The sequence below is a fragment of the Camelus bactrianus genome, chromosome 32 (assembly GCF_048773025.1).
Source record: "Camelus bactrianus isolate YW-2024 breed Bactrian camel chromosome 32, ASM4877302v1, whole genome shotgun sequence".
NCBI lineage: Eukaryota > Metazoa > Chordata > Mammalia > Artiodactyla > Camelidae > Camelus > Camelus bactrianus.
In genome coordinates, this window is record NC_133570.1 from 21,869,493 (window position 1) to 21,883,663 (window position 14,171).

Below are 14,171 nucleotides of genomic sequence, written 5' to 3' on the forward strand. Positions count from 1 at the left end.
GGGCTGGGCGCGAGTGCGGCGAGAGCGGGCGGGCCAAGCGCAGCGCCAGGAGGCGGCGGCGGCCGGGCGCGGGCGCGGGCGCGGGAGCCCGAGGAGAGAGCAGCGCGCGGGCAGCGGCCATGGGCTAGTGGGCCCGGCAGAGCCGAGGCAGCGCTCGCCCCGCGCGCGCCGGGAGCCCCGCACACAATAGCGGCGCGCGCAGCCCCGCGCCCTTCCCCCGCCCTCGCGCGCGCCCGCCCCGCGCCCCGCCTCGCGCCCGGGGAGCCTGGCCGCAGCCTCACCTGCCGCCCGGGAGGGGGCGGGCATTGTTCGCCCGCCGCCGCCACCGCCGCCGCCCCGCCGGGGACATGGGGGCCGCCCGGCGCCCCGGGCCGGGCCTGGCGAGGCCGTCGCGCCGCCGCTGAGCCGGGCCCCGCGCGCAGCCGGGCGGCGCAGGTGAGGCCGGCCGCGCCATGGTGGACCCGGTGGGCTTCGCCGAGGCGTGGAAGGCGCAGTTCCCGGACTCGGAGCCGCCGCGCATGGAGCTGCGCTCAGTGGGCGACATCGAGCAGGAGCTAGAGCGTTGCAAGGCCTCCATCCGGCGCCTGGAGCAGGAGGTGAACCAGGAGCGCTTCCGCATGATCTACCTGCAGACGCTGCTGGCCAAGGAGAAGAAGAGCTACGACCGGCAGCGCTGGGGCTTCCGGCGCGCCGCTCAGCCCCCCGACGGCGCCCCCGAGCCCCGCGCGCCGCGCCCCCAGCCCGCGCCCGCCGACGGCGCCGACCCTCCGCCCGCCGACGAGTCCGAGTCCCGGCCAGATGGAGAGGGTTCCCCGGGCAAAGCCAGGCCCGCGGCCGCTCGCAGGCCCGGGACCGCTGCTCCCGCGGACCGCGACGACCGGGGGCCCCCCACCAGCGTGGCGGCTCTGCGCTCCAACTTCGAGAGGATCCGCAAGGGCCCGGGCCAGCCAGCGGCGGCGGACGCCGAGAAGCCCTTCTACGTGAACGTCGAGTTCCACCACGAGCGCGGCCTGGTGAAGGTCAACGACAAAGACGTCTCGGATCGCATCAGCTCCCTGGGCACCCAGGCCATGCAGATGGAGCGCAAGAGGTCCCAGCAGGGCGCCGGGCCCGGCCCGGGGGATGCGCCCAGGCCCCCCTACCGCGGGCGCGCCTCCGAGAGCAGCTGCGGCCTCGACGGCGACTATGAGGACGCCGAGCTGAACCCGCGCTTCCTGAAGGACAACCTGATCAACGCCGACGGCGGCGGCAGGCCCCCCTGGCCGCCCCTGGAGTACCAGCCCTACCAGAGCATCTACGTCGGGGGCATGATGGTGGAAGGGGAGGGCAAGGGCCCGCTCCAGCTCAGCCAGAGCACTTCGGAGCAGGAGAAGCGCCTTACCTGGCCCCGCAGGTCCTACTCCCCTCGGAGCTTTGAGGACAGCGGAGGCGGCTACACGCCAGACTGCAGCTCCAACGAGAACCTCACCTCCAGCGAGGAGGACTTCTCCTCGGGCCAGTCCAGCCGCGTGTCCCCGAGCCCCACCACCTACCGCATATTCCGAGACAAGAGCCGCTCGCCCTCGCAGAACTCTCAGCAGTCCTTTGACAGCAGCAGCCCCCCGACGCCGCAGTGCCAGAAGCGGCACCGGCAGGGCCAGGTGGTCGTGTCCGAGGCCACCATCGTGGGCGTCCGCAAGACGGGGCAGATCTGGCCCAACGATGGGGACAGCTTGTCGGGCAGGGTGCCTCAGGATGGCGCCTTCCATGGAGACGCAGGTGGGTACCTCCACCCCCTTGGTAGGCACACCTGCCCCTGGCTGGAAACCACTGAGCAGGAGGGAATACAGGGAGGAATAAGTGGACACTTTGGGGAGTGATTTTCAGATACCGTTGTGAACTGATTCATGCTGCCCCTGTGCCTGAACAAACTCCATCCTGCTTTCCTCCTGAATGCAAATTCCCAGTGCTTGCAATGAGATGGGTTGGGCGGGGTGGTGTGTGGGGGTGGTAAGCAGCTCATTTCTTTGGTTCCAGAGCCGTGTGCTTCTTGTGAGAGTCCTCTCTGTGGATCAGGACCAGGATGCCCTGGGCAGTCATCTCCTTGCCCACTGATACTTCCACCCCGGGCAGTTGGGATGGTATAAAGAAGGGGTCAGCTCTGCCACCTAGATGGATGTTTTCAGCTGGGATTGATCTGTGTCTTGGGCATTCCCCATCACTTGACCTAGAAGAGTTATGTGACACTTGGTGAATCCACGATGTGCCAGCTGCTCCCAGGCCTTAAGAGTGTCAGGTTCACTGGTGAGCCAGCAGCCCCAGTGCAAGTCAGAGCAGGTGAAAATGCGAATTAGAAGAAAGCGAGGTGACGGGCAGGTCTGACTCAGTGGGCCACAGAAGATCTCCGGGGTTGAAGATTTTATCTGGGGCCAGAGCAGAGCCACACCCGTTCTGATCTGCCTGGCACTGGTGGGAGACGTCACCCATCATTACTCACCTCTGTGCCTCTTACCCCATCTCCATTTTCTGATCCTTCGGCACACTCTTCCTCCTGTCTCCCCAAGGTTGCCTGCCCACTGGTGCTTATCTGGGGCTCCTAATCCGTGGTCTGACTCCCGGCCCTCAGATTAAACCTATGGGATTTTATTGTGTATATAACTTCTGTGTACAAACGCCTTGAGATGTTGGGCTGATGGGACTGGGTGTTGCGATCCAGGCACAGTCTGTGATGGGGGTGGGGAGGGGGGCCTGGGTGGGGGCGGGATGTGAGGCAGTCGGGACTCTCTGAGTCCTAGTCCCTGTTGGGCTGATCCGGTTTTCTGCTCCACTGATTTTTCTTTTTCTGCTGATGGATTTGTATGTGCCTCCTCCATCAAGAATCCTCTTGAAGCAAGTGAGGCTATTTTTGGCTCTGTCCAGCGGTCTCTTTGCAATCAGCGCTCCGTTCTGTTTGTTTTAGGCCCATCCAGTGGCCGGCCCTCCATCTGCAACTGGGTGGCTGTGTTGGTGTTGCTGGGACCTGCAGCCTGGCGCAGCCTCAGCCCCTCCGTCTCTCGGGGCGGGTGGAAGGCTGTAATGTTTAGAAGCCTGCTTTGTAGGCACATCAGCTCCTCCGGGGTCTGGAGGATTGCCCTGTGGTCACTTGGCACCAGCCTCGGCCGGCCAGCTGTCAGCTGAGCGAGCCAGCTTGAACTGGCCCTCAGTGCCGTGGTGCAGGAGGATGTAATTAATAAAGCAGAAAATAAGAGGTTTTCATGGAGACCTGTCTTCTGAAACGATGTTCTCTTGCTGGTGGAGGATTCTGAGTTTCCAGAAGGTGGGGCCCTGCCGGCTGGGGTGTGTATCAGCGGGCCCTTCCCTGAGCTCACAGCTCCTGCAGACCGGAGACCCCGGCTCTGTGGGTGACACAGAGCAGGTTCTCGGCTGAGAAGTTAGCTTTCCAACTTGGACCCCACTCTCAGCACTTTCTGGATCCTTCCCTGAATTGTCCTCAAGGTTCCATGTTGTCTCTCCTGTTAACGTTTTAAAAGTCCTTCTGGGTTTAGCTCTGGGAGCCTTTCAGCTCAGTTGCCAGCACCCTCCTCTGAGGGTTGTGCTGGAGAGGATGGGGGGATCCCGCTCTGGCCCGGCCATCTGTCTCTGTCCTGGCTGTTTACCCACGTTCTCGGGCCTGGGGACTGCTCGGCAGGGCTGCACCTCTGAAAAGGGCCAGTGATGGAAATCACAGTGTGGGAGGGAGTGGAAGTCACTCTAAGACTCTGTAGCAGCAGCAGCTGGTCCGTGGCCTGGACCTAACAGCTTCAGGGTCCCTTTGGATGAGCGGGCTCTGGTGTTTCTGAGTTGAGAGAAGAAGCTGAAATGACCATCTGCCGCTGTGTGCCAGGGCCCCTCGGGTCAGTCCAGGGGGCCTTCCAGCTCCGCACACCCAGGTCCCCCTGCTGTGAACCTTGCTGCGGGCAGGCTCTTCCCTTGTGCCCCGTGGGCTGCAGAGGAGAGAGTCTGGTCCCTGTCATCTGGGAGCTTACAAATTACAGGGAGATAGGAATGCACACGACACTTATGTGTGTTCAGAGGGAGCGCGATCAGGGAAGCTTCTGGAAGCAGCTGCACTGGAGAGGGACCTTCTGGTGAGGGGAGCTGTCTGCTTGGAGGAGCAGTGGGAGCAAAGGCTTGTCACTCTAGACTGTGCCTTTTTGTTTTTTTTTTTTATCGTGGTGCATTATGTATGACAAAATTTACCGGATTAACCCACTTTAGACATTTTTCAGTGTATAGGTCAGTGGCATCAAGTATATTCACATTGTCATCTTAGCTGCACCCGTCACTGTCCCTTAAACTCCCTTCAAGGACTTTGGTGACCCTTTCCTGAATACGGCCACACAGCCAAGGGTCTTTCCTCTTTTGGGTCTCAGGTACCCCCGCCCTGCGTCCCTCTTGAGTTGGGACCCCAGGCCTTTTGTTTCTTTCGGGCGCTCCTGTGAGTTGCTGCCCTGTTTTTCCACATTTCTGTTAAGCAGCTTCATTTGCCCTTTGGATCCTGGTGACGTGTTAGCGTCAGAATGACCATGGCTTTGTTCTTCCCTGGGGCAGCCAGTGTGAGTGAGTAACTGCGGGGCAGTCAGATGTCACCCAGGCCTGGTGTGGGCCCCACCGGCGTCTCTGGCCCAGAGCCTGTGGTCACCTCCAAGTTGAATGCAGGCTCCTCCCTGTGGACAGAGGCAGAGGGGACAGAACTGGGTGGGGTCTGAGACCGCTTAAGTCACCAATGGAGTGGAAGCTGAACCTATAGTAAATTTTACAGGGGTTCTCCGACTCAGGAAGGATGACTTTCTTGTTTTGGGAACAGAAGGAGGCATTTTGGAATTATCCTGAAGGAAGGAGCTGGGAGTGGTGATTTGTGGGGTCCAAGGGACCGTGTCCCCTCATTCCTCCCTGTTGCCTCATTTGGTGCTTCTGGCTTCAGTGGCCGCCTCCCCTCCCTGGCCGGGAGTCCTGGGCCCAGAGAGTCACCCTTGGCAGGACAGAATCCAGGTGAACCAGGCACCTGGGCCACCTGGGAGAGGATGCCACGGGGCGTGAACCTGGGCTGCAGCCCACCCTGCGTTTTTGGGGGGCTCACGTTCATGGTGGAGGGAGAGATGTCTTCCAGTGTCTCGAGTTGCCAACAGTAGGCCTGAGTTTTGACTGAGGCCTTTTAGATCAGGGCTCGGGGGGTGGGAGTGGGCGGGTGAAGGATTTAATTAACTGTGAACCCCAGGGGGGTCTTGACCCCGACTGGAATTACAACCCCAGTGGCTTCTGTTGAATTTTTTCCTTCCTCTTGAAGAAATGTAATCATTTTATTTAATTAAAATGTGTTGTTTATGTATGTATGGTAGGATTTTCTTTATCGTGGTAAAATATACGTAACCAAAGGCGGCATTTTTACCATTTTTCAGCGTCCAGCTCAGTGGCATTCAGTGCAGTCATGTTGTTGTGCAACCATCACTATCTCCAGAACTTTGCATCTTTCTGATGAGAAACTCTGTATCTATTACGCGATAATGCACCTGCCCTTGTCCCCAGCCCCCGGCAACTGGTTCTGCGTTCCGACCCCATGAATTTACTTGTCCTACGTACCTCAGGTACCCGGAAGCAGGTACTAGCTGTCCTGTGTGTCTGGCTGATCTCGCTCACAGAGGGTTTTGAAGCTGCCATTGCCAGGGGCAGCATTCTCATCCTCAGCGCCTCATCTCTGGTCCTTAATAGGTGTTTCTTTTTAGTAAAACACCTGTGAGTGATGGGGGTGTTTCCTTGACTGTCACGCCCACGTGTGTGAAGTGATCCAGTGTATTAGTGTGCTCAGGCTGGAAGTCCAAGATCGAGGTGCCAGCAGGGTTGGTTTCCCCAGAGGCCTCTGTCCTTGGCGTGTAGATCCTCCCCTCCCCACCCCGCTGCCCCTTCACATGGTCATTCCTCTGTGCAGGCGGACCCCTGGTGATGTGTGTGTGCCTAAGATCTCTTATAAAGACACAGTTCAGATTGGTTTAGGGCCCACTCTGACGACCCTGTTTTAACTTAACTCTTTAAACCCTCACCTCCACACAGTCCTGTTCTGAGGTGCTGGAGGCTAAGACCTCGACATGTGAATTTCGAGGGGGACACAGGTCAGCCCACAGCCCTCAGTGAGTCCCTGATTGGGCAGCAGAGAGAGACGGTGTGTGTGCTGGCGGGTTTTAGGAGGAATTCGAGTGAGGTGGGTGGTGTCAAGCAGCCTGGTGGGGCCAAGAGGACCCAGCCGGGAGAAGGAGAGGCCGCGTCTCTCTCCTCACTTGAAAAGCTACAGGTTGGACCTTGTTGTTGCTAAGATCCTTTCCTTCCATTGTTAAATTCTTATCTTAAAAGTTTATTAACTTTCCCCACATCTTTCTCCTGTTTCCTGGTTTATACCTGCGTCTCCTTTACCATGGCAGCCCCCTCTCCCCTCTCACGCAGGGGTATTTATTGAGCGTCTGCTGAGTGCCAGCCACTGTCTCTGGAAGGTCTCTCTTGCCTTTCTTCACGGGTTTGTGGAAAGGCTTCTCTCCAAGGGGCCTTGTCTGAAAAACTAGCGCAGACGAGCGGAACCTTTGTAACGTCCTCACATCCTCCCCGACTGTGTATCTTTCTTTAACTGTGTGTGCAGCCATTTCCTGTTAATCTTGTGTCTGTCTGCTTTCCTCTGCAGGTTGGTGAGATCCTGAAGGACCTACCTGGGTGTCTGTGTCTGGGGTGCCGGGGGTGTTTGTGGGTGACAGGTGGAGTGAGACCACCTCTCTGAGGTTTCCCTTTGCTCCGGCCCCTCCCCGCTTACTGGCATCTAAATGGCCTCAGATTTTCAGGGGCCTAATGATACAGGTGTCCAGCGAGGGAGATTGTTAGCTTTGAGGTGGTCTGGAGGTAATCTGTCCTTCTTTGCTGAGGCTTGGGCTCCCCCTGCTCAACCCTGAGAGTTTCCCGAATCCCCAGCCTGGGCCTGAGAATCAGCATCTTAGATTCTGGCCTCGCTGCTGCTACCTTGCAAAATGACTGTGGATGGGGCGATGGCGGGTGCCCCCGGGAGATGCACCTGCCCAGGTCTGGGGGCCGGGTGGGGGGAGGGACTGCGATGCCCGACTTGGGGAGTAAACATGACTTTGGCGCAGGCTGTGTCATGTGCCCATGGAGTGTTCTCGTAAAGTGGCTGGAGTGAGATTATGACCATAATTGTGCGCTGTTGGCGGAGTGGGACTGAGGGGTGTGAGACGCACTCCCTTGCCCGAGGTCAGGCGGTTGGCAGCAGGACTGGCGCTGGCCTCTCTCCTAGGCTGGGGGGTGATGCACGAGAGTGGGCCCAGAGTGACCCCCCAGGGGTGGAGGGGACCTGATCAGTCATTCGGCAAACAAAAAAAATCTCCTGATCTGCATACGTCCTCCGGGGGCGCTTTGCTTAGATTCCTCCAGCAAGTCGGTGGAGAGGGCCCAAGAGGACAGACGTGTTGGAAGGACGCTGCCTGTTCATCGCCTTTTCCATTCAGCAGTCAGATATTGGGGGGTGGAGGGTGGGATGCTGACCGGCTCTGCTGCAGGCAGTCCTAGGGGGTGCAGGGGGCATGGCTGGCTGGGAAGAGGTGACAGAGGTGGGTGGCCTCGTGCACAGAGGGGTCAGCATGTGGCCCAGGGAGCCCTAGGAAGGAGCCATCGACAGCGTGCAGGAGAGAGAGGGAGAGCCCCGCTACCCCCGCCACCACAGGAGCCAGGCCAGCAGACCAGGGTTGCACAGTCCCAGGGGATCCTCCACGCACACATGCGCCTCTGTTGGCATAAAAAGAGCCTTTGAAGATTCACTGCATTTTATGGGCCTGACCTGCTCCCTTTAAAAAAATGCTGCTGGGGTCAGTTGGTTTGGAGAGCAGAAGGCGGTTTTCTGCACGTAACACGTGCACACAGCCTTGCATGGAGCAAGGTCAACTTTCTGGAACATGTGTCCTCTAGTCTGGGGAAAGATCGCAGACCTTGAAGGTAGACCTGGATGTGCCAGTGATCTGGTGTGTGTCCTTCTCCAGGGACTGGATTCTGTTGGCTGGAGAGGATGCCCCCTCCTTGGGGGCTTTGTGGGGGCGTGAGTGCCCAGAACGGTGGCCCCTGCGGTCGGGCCCTCTCTCTCCTCTCAAAGAGTACCTGCCTCCCCTGGGCATCTGACATCCATGATTGAACAAGCACTTAGCAAGCGATTGTAAAGGGCAGATGCATAATTTAGCAGGTGCAGGCCTTTTCACCCACTGGGCTCGGCGAGAGGTCTGCCGTGGACTTCATCCCACTCCGTTCCCTCTCGCAGTGTGTCCTGGGCTGAGTGGGGTTCGTTCGTCTTGAAGGTACAGTGTGTATGTGTTTTTCGGCATCGTGGCCCCAAAGGAAAGCCCGCTGCTTCGCCTGGTGGGCTCTTCCCTCAGCCCAGGGTACCTGGGGCCCGGACTGCGCCCACCCCTGTGGTGTGGAGGGGGTCACCTTGCAGGGTTCCTGGGCCACTTGGCCGTGTGAGTTTTGGGGGCCTGGGAAGCTGGGAGCTGCAGGCAGCTCGATTGTTCTCATAGAGCCTCCTCCCTGCCGATTGTAGAGGAAAAGCTTAGAACCACTTGGTTCTTGTTTTCAGTGGTTTGTGGGGCCCTGAGAGAGGAAGTGAGAACCTCAGACCTTCTTACTTCAATAGGAAACAGGAGGAGGTGGGAAGCTGTGGGGCTCGCTCAGGCTTCGGCATCCCTAGGCTCCCTAGCAGGTTGCCAGGGCTCTGCAGAGCAGAGGGTGCTTCCCCAGGTCGTGTCGGGGGGACGGTGGACAGCTGGGCCCAATGTGTCTTCACCATTTGAAGCGTCCAGCTCAATGGCATTAAGTGCATTCACTTTGCTGTGCAATCATCACCTCCATCCATCTCCAGAACCTTGCTGTTTCCCCACTGAAAGCCTGGCCCCGTTAAGCAGTAACCCCCCCTCCCCCAGACCACTGTCCTCGCTGTCCCTGTGCGTCTGCTCCGGGGGCTTGCAGGAGTGGACTCACGGCACTTGTTCTTTTGCGTCCGGCTTGTGTCACTGAGCACAGTGACTTCACCGATTCTCCCTCAGGCCTCTAGTTGCCGGCCCTGGATGGTGGCCGGACAGCAGGACCCGGAGAGGCTTAGCCACCAAGTCCTCTGCTTGGTGCATGGAGGGGCGGATGGTGCTTGGGGAGCATGCTGCATTTTGCATAGTGGCTTCCCCCACAGGGGTCCCCAAGGAAGAGCAGCAGGGACCCTCACAGCTGACCATCCGAGGCTTTAGGTGGGGGACTGGGGGCGTCCTGCAGGTTGGAGGTTAGTAGATGGGGCGATCTTCATCCCTGGCCCTCCCCAATGTCCTGGAGTGGCTGTGCTGGGACGGTGGGGGGACACACAGGCTAGGCCAGCCTTGCCTGTCCCCACCTCTCCTGTCCTCTGCGAGGCTTGGGGGTCCTCGTGCTGGGTTCAGAGCTGTCATCCGATTGCCCGGAAGCCTTGGTGACCTGACCTGCAAATTCTCTCAGGAGACACTCGGCTTGGCAGGTTCGCCCTCTGGGTGTGTGCATGTGCAAAATCTGTTTTCACTCAAATCTTAGACCTTAGACTGAAAAGGGGAACTCACTTGTGGGTGAAAGCTTTCCACTTTCTCCCTTGGGAACGTGGGTGAACATGTCTGCTTTGGGGCCCTGCGGGGTGGCAGTGACGATCTGGATCGGAGACCGCCACGCCCGCGAGTAGGCCCTAGGGGACAGCATCACGGAGCAGCCAAATGGGCCACCCTTGTCCCCCAGAGCGGCGGGGCAGCGCTGTCTGAATCTGGCCCTACAAAATCCAGGTTGTGAAGATGAACATAAGTCTGGGTTCCCCTCCTGTGGTATTTTGTCAGCGACCATATGGTGTGAATCACTGTAGCAGACTCTTCTCTGTGGAAGGTGGGGAGACTCCGGGAAGGGGGCAGCGGGGGAGGGGCAGTGGTGGAGATCTGGTCCTGGCACTCCTTGTCACTTCCCGGCTTCCCCAGCCTGTGGGGCCCATGCTGGCTCTTAATCCTCGCTGGGTCTGCGGTCCCGGGGTCCGGAAGCCTTGGCAGGGAAGCCAGGAAGGCTCAGGGCTGAGACCCGGCGTGCTGGCTACCCAGAAGAGACACTTTGTTCTGACCACTCAGGAGTGTCCGCTGGGCTGGACGCTGATTCTGCAGGTGGCAGGTGCGAAACCACCGTGGTCAGCTGCTGGGGTGTGACAGGCAGGGTTCCAGAGTGTCAGAACCAGAGAGCCCTGCCGGCCACCCTGTGAATGCAGGGGCTACGTCTGGGAGGAGAACAGAGTGTGGGTGCCTCTCTCTCTCTGGCCCCAAAGCGCTGGGCTCCCTCAAGTATGTGCATTAATCCGACCTGTTCCTAAGGGAGGAGGGTCACTGTGTGTTTATTAGGCTCTGAGTCATGCACGACGGGGCATGTCTGTAAATAAGACCTTGGACATCAGAGGCTGAGGCGGGACTTGCTCTTGGGAAGCTCCCTCTGTCCTCGGGGTGTGTACTGACACCATGCTGGCCCCCCATGGGCTCCAGGGTGTGTAGACCCGGCAGGAGCAGCGGGTCAGGACCCACGTACTGTCCCCTGACTGTTCCCTTGTGGAGCTGCTTCAAGGGGGCTTTAAAGGCTGGGCTGGGCTGGGCTTTGGGTCACTTGGGGAAGATCTGGGTCCTGCCTGGTATCCATGGACATGTCCGGGCCCTGGGAGGCCATAGCTTTACTCTGCGCAGTGCCGCTAAGCCCAGAGGCTCAGCAGGGAGGTGACGGGAACTGGAGGCATTTGGCCTGGTGGAGATTGAAGGCAGCATCTCTGTCCTGCCTGCCCATGGGGACTGCCTCCACTATGTTAGAAAAGTCACACACATCCCCACAGCTGGTCGCTCCTGGAGAGTCTGATTTGTGAGATTCTTCTTATTTTTGCCTATTAATAGTAGTTTCCATGGGTCAGCAGTTCTGGCATGGCTTAGTTGGGTCTTCTACTCAGGGTCTCCCATGGCTGCAGTCAAAGTGTCAGCCAGGGCCGCCTTCCCATCTGGGGCTCCACATCCCCTCCCAAGCACAGGTTGTTGGCAGAGTCAGTTCCTGGTGGTTGTAGGACTGAGGTCCCTGATTTCTTGCTGCCTGTCGGTTGCTCCCAGCTCCCAGAGGCCACCCGTCTTCATAAGCACCTCCCACAAGGCTGTCTGAGCCAGCTGGGTTTCTGGAAATCTCCTTGGGTGATTTTCTCTGCAGCCAGCTCGAGAACCATCCACCTGCAGGAATCCGTGAGTGCTAGCTGTGTGTTTTGAATGGTTGTCATGTGGAAGAGGGAGTGGATTTCTTTAGGGTTATAGCTGGAAGGCTGGTCTGTTATTAACGATGAGAAGCTTTGGGGAGACGGGTTTCTGCTCAGTGTTAATGGGGATTTTCATTTCTTCCCGACTTTACATAAAGTCGTATTTATGAATATTTTATGTAGCTGAGATCTCACTGCGTACTTGGGTGTCCTGCTTTTGTCGATTAACGGGAGCATTTTTCTGTTTTACTGAATATTTTGTAAATGTTATTTTTTAAGGGCTACATTATTACTGCATAGAGGAGTTATGGTTTAATTGATCTAATTTTGATGAATTTTGTTGGACATTTAATGTTTACTAAATGTAGCTGGTTGTTACAATGTTTCAGTGAGCATCTTTTTTTAAAAAAGAAAGCTTCATTGAGGTATGATGTACATACCATACAGTTTGCATTTAAAATGTACAGTTTGATGGGTGTTGGTATATTGCATTATTAACTTTTAAAAATGACGGTTTTACGTATACGTATATGTATGACTTACCGTAAATAAGCATTTTTTTGTGATAGTATGTTTACATTGTTGTGCAACCATCACCACCATCTCCAGAACTCCTTTCATCTTGTGAAACTGAAACTCTGTGCCCTTTCCTCAGTAACTCCCCCAGCCCCTGGCAGCCACCATCCCTACTTTCTGTCTCTATAAATTTGACTGCTCTGGGTACCTCATTTAGGTAGACTTATACAGTATTCCTGTCTTATTTCATGGAGCATAATGTCTTCAGGGTTCATCCATGTTATAGCATGTGTCAGAATGTCCCTTTTTAGGGCTGAATAATATTCCAGTTTGTTTGGACCACATTTTGTTTCAAGTTACAGTTCAGTGGTGTTCATCACATTTTGTGAACACCTCCTCTTTTTACATCCGTTTCCATTCGCATTTCTGCTTCCTCCTTGAAAGTGAGTGTTGGTCAGTAGATTTACCAAATCAGAGATCTGGATGGTTATAAGACCTTTGATATTTGTCATCAAATTACTCTCCAGAAATGCTATTCCTATTTACCCTTGATTTTACAGTTAATCCTCTGCTGTCCTTTGACTCCTTTCTTGGCAAACTGGGTCTCACCTTAATGCCTCATTCCTTAGTGCTCCCCGAGGGCCCTAAATCAGGAAAGACCCTGAGTTGGGACCACACCAGTCCTCTCTGTCGTTTGGGGAGATTCCTGAGGCTTCCGGCTATGTGACAGTTCTTTGTCAGCTCCATGGTCCTCGACAGGGAGGGAACTCACTGTCCCCTTGTTTATCATAGAACTTACTTCCCTGGACTGCTTGTGACCAAATCTGAAAAGCATTTCAGCCTCTGTGCATCCTGGCCATGGATTCAGTCAGCTGGACAGCATTGTCCAGTTAATTCTGGCCCCTGGAGTTCCTGCCTGGCTTAAGGGAAGCTCCAAGGAAGCCAGACACTGTGGTAGAAAAGGGATTTTACAGAAGGTAGCACATGGCTGCACTCAGGCAGCAGAAGCCAGCAGAAGCCAGGCCAGGGCAGCGAGACGCTGTTGGGCTTGTCAGGTCAAACACCTCCCTGTGCCTGAGGACTTGGAGTGTGTAGATTGTGTGGTTGTGTAGGCTGTGTGGTTGTGCAGGTTGTGTGTGTGTTGGGGGCGCAGATACATACAGCAAGGCCATAGCTGGAGGTTGGGCAGTGTGGTGTAACAGGCTTGGGGAGGAGAGGAGAAGGGTGGACACTACTCCACGCTGGCGGGGGTCTCTCTTACTGTCTTAGCGTTCACTGCAGCTGAGAGCCAGCACTTCCGGAGTCTGAGCCGTCCGGGCTCGTGCATCACAGAGCTGGGGCTCCCGTGCGCCCCCTCTGCTGTGCTGCCTGTCTTGGCTGTGACGTCAGCTGCTGTTCAGATTCTGGGTGAATCACTTAAACCCCGTGGGTCTCTGTGTTGCCCCCACCCCATAAGTGAAAGCCGCACAGTGGAATCTTTAAGATCTCTTTAGTTTCGTGATTCCAAATAAAATTAAGTCCTGTTGCTCTGAGTTGCCAGCAAATCACTTGGAAAATCTCGCTGGCTGGTGTCCCGAAGCAGTCTTCCCGTTAGACCCCAATTGGGTCTGGCTGCCTGCAGAGACGGGGTCCAGGGAGCCAGCGGTGGGCCAGGGGGTGAATTTGGCTCTGCGTGTACCTTCAGTGGGAACCAGGATGCTTCTTTTCTGGTTGAATTGTCATCTTCCCTTGCTGCCCAGTGGCCAGGGTCGGCCCTTGGGGCAGCACAGATGCTCTGGGCAGTGTGCTGACAGGCATGGCGTGGGTGGCAGGAGGCCCGGCCAGCGATATGGGGGTGGGGTGAGGGCAGCGTAGAGGGCGTCTGCCAGGGTGGAGGTGGTGGGGTCCAGGCAGGTGGTTGGCAGCGGGATGCCTGGAGGTGCCAGCTGGTCTTCCTAGCCAGAGCACAGCCCTGTGTGGTCAGGAACGCCATTGTCGGGGTCGGCCCTAAGACAGGCGGGGCTTGCGTGCGCGCCTGTGCCTGCGTGCAGCTCTGTGCTGTGGAGCTGGGGGGTGTTGGTGCCTTGGGGCTGTTTTCCTTCATCGCAGATGACAAATCCTCCAGCAGCCTGCTGCCTCATGAGGCCCCACCTGGGATTGGAGTCTGCAGAGGAAGCTCTCTGTCTGGTCCCTGTTTCACTTTCTGAGCACCCTCAGTGCCAGCCCGAGCAGGGACTGTCTTGTGCCCGTGGTGGCCAGCCCCAGGGGTGGGTTGGTCAGTCTAGGGGACACGAGGACAGGAAGGAGACTTTGCTGAATACCTGCACTGCTGTGAGGCTTGGGTGCCTCAGCAGAAATCCAT

General features: G+C 57.2%; 1 protein-coding gene across 2 annotated transcripts in view; it reads left to right on the forward strand.

The window, feature by feature from the left end:
• Positions 1–14,171, forward strand: part of BCR (BCR activator of RhoGEF and GTPase) — an 86,701-nt gene continuing 72,530 nt past the window's right edge. For both annotated transcript variants that reach the window (XM_074356181.1, XM_074356182.1), the window contains exon 1: positions 1–1,758. In XM_074356181.1, the coding sequence (XP_074212282.1) occupies positions 453–1,758 (1,306 nt within the window). In that variant the 5' untranslated portion in view covers positions 1–452. The remainder of the gene's footprint in view (positions 1,759–14,171) is intronic.